Source organism: Pinus tabuliformis, chromosome 4_1 (genome assembly GCF_031772625.1).
Source record: "Pinus tabuliformis cultivar Carrire ecotype Pingquan chromosome 4_1, CPIR1, whole genome shotgun sequence".
Classification (NCBI taxonomy): Eukaryota; Viridiplantae; Streptophyta; class Pinopsida; order Pinales; family Pinaceae; genus Pinus; species Pinus tabuliformis.
The window spans coordinates 44,478,875-44,488,601 of NC_142303.1; the positions used below are offsets into that span (position 1 = coordinate 44,478,875).

The following is a 9,727-nucleotide window of genomic DNA, read 5'->3' on the forward strand; positions in this document are numbered from 1 at the left end:
ATTTGTTATTAGGGAGAGTTCCAACTTTCACAATCTATTTCTAATGATTATTGTATTTTGAATCTCATATAATGTATGTTGCATAATTGTACTTGTATGTGTTTATATAGTTTAGTGTAAATAAATTTGTGTTTGAAATGTTTGATATATAAACTTATATTGCAAATTTTTAATGTGTGATCTTAATAATATATCCAAAATCAAAAAATGCATATTTAAAAATATATCATGACAACTAACCACAACTCAACAACCTCTTATCTTTATAAATACAAAAATATCACATATAACATGACAAATAACCATAAAAACTAACCATCCCTTAACACAAAACCACCTAACCCAAAAAAAAAATTAAAAGAAAAAAATTAAAAAATTCTATTACCAACTATTCTAACAAAAATCAACACCATCCCATATAACATGACAACTAACCATAAAAACCAACCATCCCTTAATCACATATAACATGACAACTAACCATAAAAACCAACCATCCCTTAATAAAGTGAAGGAAGGAAAAAAAACAATGCATTCAACAGCATAATCCAAAATATTCAACCTAAAAACAAAACAAACGCCATACTTCCCCATAAAAACATACCACCCACACCAACAAAGACATACCCCCACACATCTCACAAGAAAAGAAAAAAAAAAAAAAAAACACTACACACGAAATGCCATCCGTTAATATCCACCCACCCATTCCATTGAAATGGCCTTAACATTCAACAACCATCTCTATTTAAAACTAGCATTTATTTCTCAACATTAGTTTATCTTAAGTTAAAACATAGGCTACTCAATAAAAAGTAAGCTCCGTGTTGGATTTGTTCACCTCAATAAAATAAATACCTTGGATTTGTTCTCTCTGTATTTTAATTTGCTTGGCTTGTCCTTAGCTATCCTCACTGAGTGCATGCGCAACTATAAAAGATTATAATGAGTTGGGACTAAACAAATCAAATAATTAAGATTACATTATAAGAAATATCATATCACATGCTGCGAAAACATTATGAATAAAGAATAAAATATCACAAGAGAAATTTGTAGCATGGCTGATTTCAAAGAGAATGCTCTTTTAACTTCCCATTACATACAGGTTAGTTTATGATCAATATGTGTTATTTATGGCAAAGTGATTTTGCCATTTAGTTGATCAATTCTGAAGAATTGGTATCTACCTACTTTGCTGAGAGCAAAGCACAACAAATTGGTTGATCTTTCCCCTTGCCAAGAATCAGAATCAGATATGTTACAAAATAAAAGATTGGAGGTTTTGGTGACTCCAAATTCATTGAAGCACATAATCTGGCACCTCCGAAGTACCCCAATCTGACTTTCCCTGATCTCCAATTTAGAAAGGAGGGATAGTAATTAAAAAAAACATACCATTAAGTGGGAACAAGGCCAGTAGCAATTTGGCCTTCTTTTGGTGATGGTGGTTGCTGCAAATTCAATCCAAAGTAGTGAGCAAGAATCTGATCAACATCCCCAATGTTGAAACCCATATGCAACATTCCTTTGCCGCTATCTTCCTCTGTCTGCACTCGAACATTGGGGGCATTTCGGCATTTGCCCATGCACTTACACCCCACTGCTTCCACTTCAAACCCCAACCTTGATTTACTTAATCTCTCTTCAAACGTCCCCAGCAACATCTCAGACCCCGCCTTCTTGCACTTCCCACCCATACAAACTTTTATAACACTGCTCGCCTCCTGCACTGGAATGCTTACCCCTGGATTCAACCCCAATCTATCACTAGCCTCTGCAAATTCTACATGCAGAGCTTTTTCATCTCCTTTAACCTCCGCTACAATTGGAGGGTTTTCTATCGACACCGACGGGTTTTGGTCAGAAGCCTCTAAAATACGATCAGCTTGCTGTGTTGACCGGAGCCAAGTCATATCGACGACCTCGGCCTCACTGTCAGACGAAGAGGAGGACGAGTCTTCACAACGGCCCTTGCTTTTCCTCTGCTTTTCAGCTAGTTTCAGAGCCTTTTTCTGGGCTTTCAATTGCCGCTTCCTCTCCTTGCGTTCCGCTTTGGCCTGTTCTAATTGCCTCATCATCGCATTCACAGCGTCCTGTTCAATACCCCAACATATTAAATTTTAGTAAATTTATAGAACTCATCATATTGAATTAGATTAAGTTAGAGCCTAGTAATTCAAGAAGAAGAAAATAGATTTAAATTACCGAGAGAATTTCTGCTCTGACTTGCTCTGTAAGGGATGCACTCGCATCTGCTGGGATCGTAGCCAAAGCAGGAAGATCTTTCGATATCAATTCCAATAGATTCAGCCTCCTCTTATCTGACAGAGGCCGATCATTCAGAGGCGGAAGATGCTTCGATTTCAGCTTCTCTGATTTATTTTTCTTCCCACAATATGGTTTAACCATTCCACCATAATATTGGAGGTGACTCTCATCAGAAAACGAAAATCGGGAAGCAATTTGTGGATTTGAAGATACAGAAAACCGACACCAGCCAACTGCGACATCGTTTCTCAAACAGCCCGCTATTGCTCCTCTGCTTGCAGAAATGGCGGACTCCATTCTGCCGAAAGGAAAGTTGAATTGAAGGCAGCTTAATGAAGGTACGCGGTTGCAAAAGAGACAGAGTGCTAAAATAACCGATTCAAGAAGCCAACCGACAGCCTTTTCTATTTATAAATCCTTTCACTGCCTTACTGGCAAAACTTGACAATCAATCATTGGTCCAAATGCCAGGTCAATCCAGGTGGACCAATAAACCGTCGGCGGCTGCTATCCTCATGTATACATAACGTTTACACAATCTCACACGTGTGTAGCATCATCCGACACACTCCAGGATTATATGAGAGCTGTCGGATTGAAAAGGCATCCCATCCGACGGTCAGATGGAATGCCAAATCAGCGGCAGAGTAGACTCTCAACTGACCTGGCACATCGCGGCCAAAGTTAAGCATGGTCAATGTCGGCAATGTGGGATTAGTTAAAGAAATGGGGAGCAAAATAGGTCGCATGCTTTACACGTGGGGTGCATCTTCTTCCGGAATATGTGGTAAAACGAATGCCCACCACGTCTGACTATTTTATGAGATGTGAAGATCATGGTGTGCTGCGTAGGGGTTATATCCCCACATGTTTGTTTGGTCCAATTTAATCCATTCGTCGAATTCAGGTTTAATCTGGGTTTAATCAAGTTGATAGTTTTGTTTACTTTGGATCACTAATTACTTTGCGTGGAAATATATTATAACTAAATAAAAATGTATAATATATTCATTTTTTTTATTAAATTTAATATAGTTTTTCAATTTAGAGAATAGTTTATTTTTATTTTAAGAGTGATAAGTGTCAATATCATGTTGAGCATAGGGGAAATTATACATCATTCTCATGATGAGTCGTAGAATAAGCCTCTTATTTCAATCATTTTAATAATATGATTTTTATAAATTTTGTTTAATAAATTTTTAGAAGTACAAGTTTATGATGATGATGATGATGATTAACCTCCACTAAGACCAATGTGGTCTATCGGACCTCAAGAAAAGAGACTCTAATTGTCATTCTTCAAAATCTTGTTTCTGTAATCAAAGAGCAGGGAAAGAAGTGTTCCAAGATCGCTACAGTTGGGTTGGCTTAACAAGTCAAGAAGATTGGAGGTGTGGTTGATGATAGCGAATTGAGAGCAGATGTGGGCAAGAGTCGTGCAGTCTAAAAGGAAGTGCTTTTCATCTTCCACCTTCTTAGTATCACTGCCTTGGGAGGAGACCACCGCCTAGTCTCACTTCGAAGCTCATGAGAGTTAGTTCTAATCCTAGCGATGTTCATTTTCTTCTTAGTGCTAGTCAACATAGAGAGACAATTCTTGTGCTTTTCATCTTCCACCTTCTTAGTATCACCGCCTTGGGAGGAGACCACCGCCTAGTCTCACTTCGAAGCTCATGAGAGTTAGTTCTAATCCTAGCGATGTTCATTTTCTTCTTAGTGCTAGTCAACATAGAGAGACAATTTTTGTTATCGAGGGTGGGGTTGATCACCTCCTTATAGTACCTTTGCTTCCTTTTAACATCCAACTCCTTAGCATCCCACATCTTGTCCTTGAATCTTTTGAGATTGAGATTTGAGTAGGTATATGGTGGACATTTTAAGAGGAATTGGTTTTCATCTTCAACCTTCTTAGTGTAAGGGAATGAGAGAATGGACATTATTACACACCAAGAATTGTATCGAGCCCTCTATTAATCAATGAAATAATACATAATACATACACATATAAATATGTGAGTGTTGGTGTTGTCTTGAAATAGAGACACCATCTTGATCACATGAACAACCATTTCAAAAAATGTCTCAACCGATCACTAATCTAGCATCTAGCTAGTTGGAGAGAATATTTCAAATCTAACTAGATCTAATAACTTCGTGGAATGCAGACTCACATAGAAATGAACTCTGCCAAATAATAATCAATAATCATAACAATCACAAATATGATCACATATAAGATAAGTAAGAGATACATATCCCAACACTCTCCCTTAACAAGTACTTGTCTTAATCTTTGTCAAGTTAGGTTTTCATCACCATCAAGTCCTTTGCAACAAATTCTCCATTATGAATTGAAGAAACCCCTAATCAACAAAGTTCATATCTAATCCATCCTAGCATTTACATATCATACTTCGATCATGCAAACATCACCAAATTATTAAAGACCATATAAAGGAACAACCATCCATTGGAATGCATGGCTACCTAACCACTGCAACTATCAGATGTTCTTCACGTACATGGTTCATTCAACTTCTTAATGGACTCCCCCTAAATTGTACAAACAATTCCATCAATGATTTCTAAGAGCTAACTAGTGCAATTGATGCACCTAGTTTTGATTTCTACCAAAGTCTATAACCAACATGTACCATTCATAGAGCCCACTCCTCCAAGTATTTAAGAACTCTATAATAGGATTTTTATGCTACAAATCATTAGGGACACATGATCCACTCCAAATAATTAAAAACTCTATAATAGGGGTTTTTATATTGATTTAGGGACACATGACAAAGGGTTATGCATGCCCATTGAAATCTTCCAATGATATGCCCTTTACATGTTACATAGTTATAGGTACATAAAATTAACATTCTCAATCCAATGGAGATAACCAATACATCCAATCAAAACATAACATCATAGACTTACTACAGATATAAAATATGAATCACATTACCATATGGTCAAAATCTCAACACAACTCACAAAAATTCTCTTATTTGTCCTCTATCTTCAGAGACTTGCTACATATACAAAATGTGAATCACATTTCCATATGGTCAAGTCTATTTTTATTCAACACAACTCACAAAATTTCCCTTATTTATACAAAATGTGAATCACATTTCCATATGGTCAAGTCTATTTTTATTCAACACAACTCACAAAATTTCCCTTATTTTTCCTTGTCATTTATCTCCATTACTACTAGAATACATCCATAAGAATTGTCACAAAGTTCCAACTTTGACCCATTGCAACTTGGGTCAACTTCACGTGGACCAAATCTACCAACTTTAACCCATTGTAACTTGGGTCATTTGACTCTTGTCTCAAACACACCAAGGTAGTTTAGACACACCTAGAAAGCAATCCATTATTAATACAACTCAACTAATACAACTCCACTATTAATACAACTCAATTAACATTCACTATGGCACAGATAGTGACGGATCCACATAGTCCATCCACCAGTCCTCATCACATGAGAAAAATGGGTAACATATCCATATAGATCTCTGCTTTATGACGGATCCACATAGTCCATCCACCAATCCTCATCACATGAGAAAAATGGGTAACATATCCATATAGATCTTTGCTTTATGTGATCCAGGAAAAAGCTCCACATCTAAAGAACACCACTACTTTGTCACCTACAAAATGCCATTGCACTTGCTTTTTTGGAGAATTTCCACACTTTCCTTAGCCATATACCCATAATGGAACAAGTAGGGTTACATCTTCCACCTATGGAATCTTGCACATACTTGATGTCCTTGATTGGATCATCCACATCATAGTACCAATCAACATTCAAGAAACTATCTACTCACTTGTGCTAATATACTCTTTTAATATATTACTCTCACATCTCTCTCATAATTTTGGGCCCTTCCATGAGGGAGCCAAGCCCAATCCTACTTTGATAGGGTGTTAAGGAAATTGGAGAGTAGAAATGATAGTTGATCTATCATTTTATGATATGTGATCATGATTGTTTTGTGTGTACTACTTTGAATTACCATTTCTTTTAATAACACTTCAACTTTCACAAATCTATTTTTGATGATTACTGTGTTTTAAATCTCATGTAATTTATGTTACATAATTATAATTGTGTTTTATATAGTTTAGTGTAAGTAAGTTTGTGTTTAAGATATTTGATTTATAAACCTAATTTAAAAAAATTTAATGTGTGTGATCCTAATAAAATATATCTCAAAACAAACAATGTGTTTTAAAAAATAATTAACACCCTCCACGTCATGCTCACATGACAAGTAACCACAACTAACCCCTCCACATCACAACTAACCCCTCTAAGTAATCACAACTAACCCCTCCACATCACAACTAACCCCTCCACATCGATGCTCACATGACAAATAATAAATACAAAAATGCCACATATAACATAACACCTAACTATAAAAAATAAAAAATAAAAACTACCCTTTAACACAATAATACTTAACAAAAAACAATACAACCTATTACCAACTAGCATTAAAAAAAAATCAATATCTATAATTTATTTTATATATATAAACCCACCCAAAATAAACAAACTGCACACACTTCACATTGAGAGAAGACAAACAGATGACAAATCCCATGCGTTTAACATCCACCCACTCCTTTAACATCCAACCACCATCACATTGAGAGAAAACAAACACATAGCCAATCCCATGCATTTAACATCCACCCAGTCCTTTAACATCCAACCACCATCAACATCCAAATACTATCCCTATTTGAAACTAGTATTTATTTCTCAACATTAATTTATTTTAAGTTGAAACACATGGTAAATTCTAATAGTATGAATATGCTTGTAATTAGTATGAATATGATTATAATTAGGGGTCTTTCTTTTATGTTTATGCTTATAATTAATATACATTGTAGTGTGTTGTAAAGTTTGTTAAGTTATTTGTATCACATGGTTCCATGCTTACTAATTTTCTAAAAATTTGAGATTATTCCAATTCTAATATGTTCATATTCTAATTATAAGGAAAAATTAATATAAGCAAATTTTATAATTATGAAATCTTCTACTATATCAACCACATTAATATTTAAAAACCACATTAATATTATTTTAAATATGATTGTACTAATCCACTATATCAACAACATTAATATTTTTAAAAATAATACATATTATATCACATAAAACATGATGTATGAAGAATAAATATCACAAAAAAAATATGGTTTAGCATCCCTAGTTTCAAAGAGAAAGCTCTTCTAGCTTCCTGTTACATATAGGTTAGTCTATGATTGATATATGTTGTTTGTGGCGATTGAATTTGCCATTTTATTGATCAATTCTGAAGAATTGGTATCTAAGTATTTTGCTGAGAGCAAATCGCAACAAATTAGTTGACCCTTACCCTCGCAAAGAATCAGAATCAGTTATATTACACAAGCTTGGAGGTTTTGGTGACACCAAATTCCTTGAAGCACATTATCTGGCACCTCCAAAGTACCAATCTGACTTTCTCTGATCTCCAATTTAGAGAAGAGAAATGGTAATACAAAAAAATATTATTAAGTGCGAACAAGGCCGGTAGCAATTTGGCCTTCTTTTGGTGACGGTGGTTGCTGCAAATTCAATCCAAAGTAGTGAGCAAGAATCTGATCAACATCCCCAATGTTGAAACCCATATGCAACATTCCTTTGCCGCTATCTTCCTCTGTTTGCACTCGAACATTGGGGGCATTTCGGCATTTGCCCATGCACTTACACCCCACTGCTTCCACTTCAAACCCCAACCCTGATTTACTTAATCTCTCTTCAAACGCCCCCAACAACATCTCAGATCCCGACTTCTTGCACTTCCCACCCATACAAACTTTTATCACACTGTTCGCCTCCTGCATTGGAATGCTCACCCCTGGATTCAACCTCAATCTATCACCAGCCTCTGCAAATTCTACATGCAGAGCTTTTTCATCTCCTTTAACCTCCGCTACAATTGGAGGGTTTTCTATCGACACCGACGGGTTTTGGTCAGAAGCCTCTAAAATCCGATCAGCTTGCTGTGTTGACCGGAGCCGAGTCATATCGACGACCTCGGCCTCACTGTCAGACGAAGAGGAGGACGAGTCTTCACAACGGCCTTTGCCTTTCCTCTGCTTTTCAGCTAATTTCAGAGCCTTTTTCTGGGCTTTCAATTGCCGCTTCCTCTCCTTGCGCTCCGCTTTGGCCTGTTCTAATTGCCTCATCATCGCATTCACAGCGTCCTGTTCAATAGCCCAACATATTAAATTTTAGTAAATCTATAGAAGTCATCATATTGAATTAGATTAAGTTAGAGCCTAGTAATTCAAGAAGAAAGAAAAAAGATTCAAATTACCGAGAGAATTTCTGCTCTGACTTGCTCTGTAAGGGATGCACTCGCATCTGCTGGGGTCGTAGCCAAAGCAGGAAGATCTTTCGATATAAATTCCAATAGATTCAGCCTCCTCTTATCTGATAGAGGCCGATCATTCAGAGGCGAAAGATGCTTCGATTTCAGCTTCTCTGATTTATTTTTCTTCCCACAATATGGTTTAACCATTCCACCGTAATATTGGAGGTGACTCTCATGGGAAAACGAAAATCGGGAAGCAATTTGTTGATTTGGAGATACAGAAAGCCGACCCCAGCCAACTGCGACATCGTTTCTCAAACAGCCCGCTATTGCCCCTCTGCTTGCAGAAATGGTGGACTCCATTATACCGAAAGGAAAATTGAATTGAAGGCAGCTGAAGAGACAAAGTGCTAAAATAACCGATTCAAGGAGCCAACGAACAGCCTTTTCTATTTATAAATCTTTTACCTGCCTCGCTGGCTAAACTTGTCAATCAGTCATTGGTCCAAATACAAGATCAATCCAGGTGGACCAATAAAACAGTCGGAGGCTGCTACCCTCGTGGATACATAAAGTTTACACGAGCCCACACGTGTGTAACATCATCCGACACACTCCAGGATTCGATGAGAGTTGTCGGATTAAAAAGGCATCCCATCTGACGGTCAAATGCAATGCCAAATCAGCGGTATAGTAGACTCTCCTCTGACCTGGCACATCGCGGCGAAAGTTAAGCATGGTCAATGTCGGGAATGTGGGATTAGTTCAACAAGTTGGGAGCCGCTTATGCGGTAAGCGAATGCCCACCACTTTTGACTATTTATGAAATGTAAATATCTTGGTGTGCCGAGTAATGGTCAAATTTGAAGGGCCGGTTTTGATTTCAATCAGAAGGGATATATTCATCGACTTTTACAAAATGAAAAGCATATGCATATCTATATATATAATTGAAAATAGTAGATTTTTTTTAAGTTTTATTTACCAAATTTAATGGTAGATAGAAACTGTAACATTGTGAAAACATTAAATACATAATATAATCAATTCTGAAAATTATAGAAATAATTGAA

The 9,727-nt window shown here is 36.5% G+C and overlaps 2 protein-coding genes across 3 annotated transcripts; both read right to left on the bottom strand.

The window, feature by feature from the left end:
- Positions 1-1,019: 1,019 nt before the first annotated feature.
- LOC149174092 (diacylglycerol O-acyltransferase 3-like) lies at positions 1,020-2,649 on the bottom strand. 2 transcript variants are annotated; one of them, XM_089419166.1, is made up of 2 exons: positions 2,230-2,649; positions 1,020-2,096 (listed from the first exon to the last, which is right to left on the bottom strand). In XM_089419166.1, the coding sequence occupies exons 1-2, from the start codon at positions 2,566-2,568 to the stop codon at positions 1,401-1,403; spliced, it is 1,035 nt and encodes a 344-aa protein (XP_089275292.1). In that variant the 5' UTR covers positions 2,569-2,649; the 3' UTR covers positions 1,020-1,400. The 2 variants fall into 2 exon arrangements, with proteins under 2 accessions (XP_089275292.1, XP_089275291.1); XM_089419165.1 differs by having other exon boundaries at positions 2,209-2,649.
- A 4,847-nt stretch (positions 2,650-7,496) lies between these two features.
- Positions 7,497-9,090, bottom strand: LOC149174093 (diacylglycerol O-acyltransferase 3-like). The gene is made up of 2 exons (XM_089419167.1): positions 8,658-9,090; positions 7,497-8,544 (listed from the first exon to the last, which is right to left on the bottom strand). The coding sequence occupies exons 1-2, from the start codon at positions 9,015-9,017 to the stop codon at positions 7,849-7,851; spliced, it is 1,056 nt and encodes a 351-aa protein (XP_089275293.1). The 5' UTR covers positions 9,018-9,090; the 3' UTR covers positions 7,497-7,848.
- Between the last annotated feature and the right edge of the window lie 637 nt (positions 9,091-9,727).

Bases quoted from the DNA above. Each gene is read 5' to 3' on its own strand.
- LOC149174092 (XM_089419165.1), bottom strand. From the start codon at position 2,568: ATGGAGTCCGCCATTTCTGCAAGCAGAGGAGCAATAGCGGGCTGTTTG. The intron at 2,097-2,208 runs GTAATTTAAATC...GGTATTGAACAG, and splicing joins TCAGAGCAGAAATTCTCTCG to GACGCTGTGAATGCGATGAT.
- LOC149174093 (XM_089419167.1), bottom strand. From the start codon at position 9,017: ATGGAGTCCACCATTTCTGCAAGCAGAGGGGCAATAGCGGGCTGTTTG. The intron at 8,545-8,657 runs GTAATTTGAATC...GCTATTGAACAG, and splicing joins TCAGAGCAGAAATTCTCTCG to GACGCTGTGAATGCGATGAT.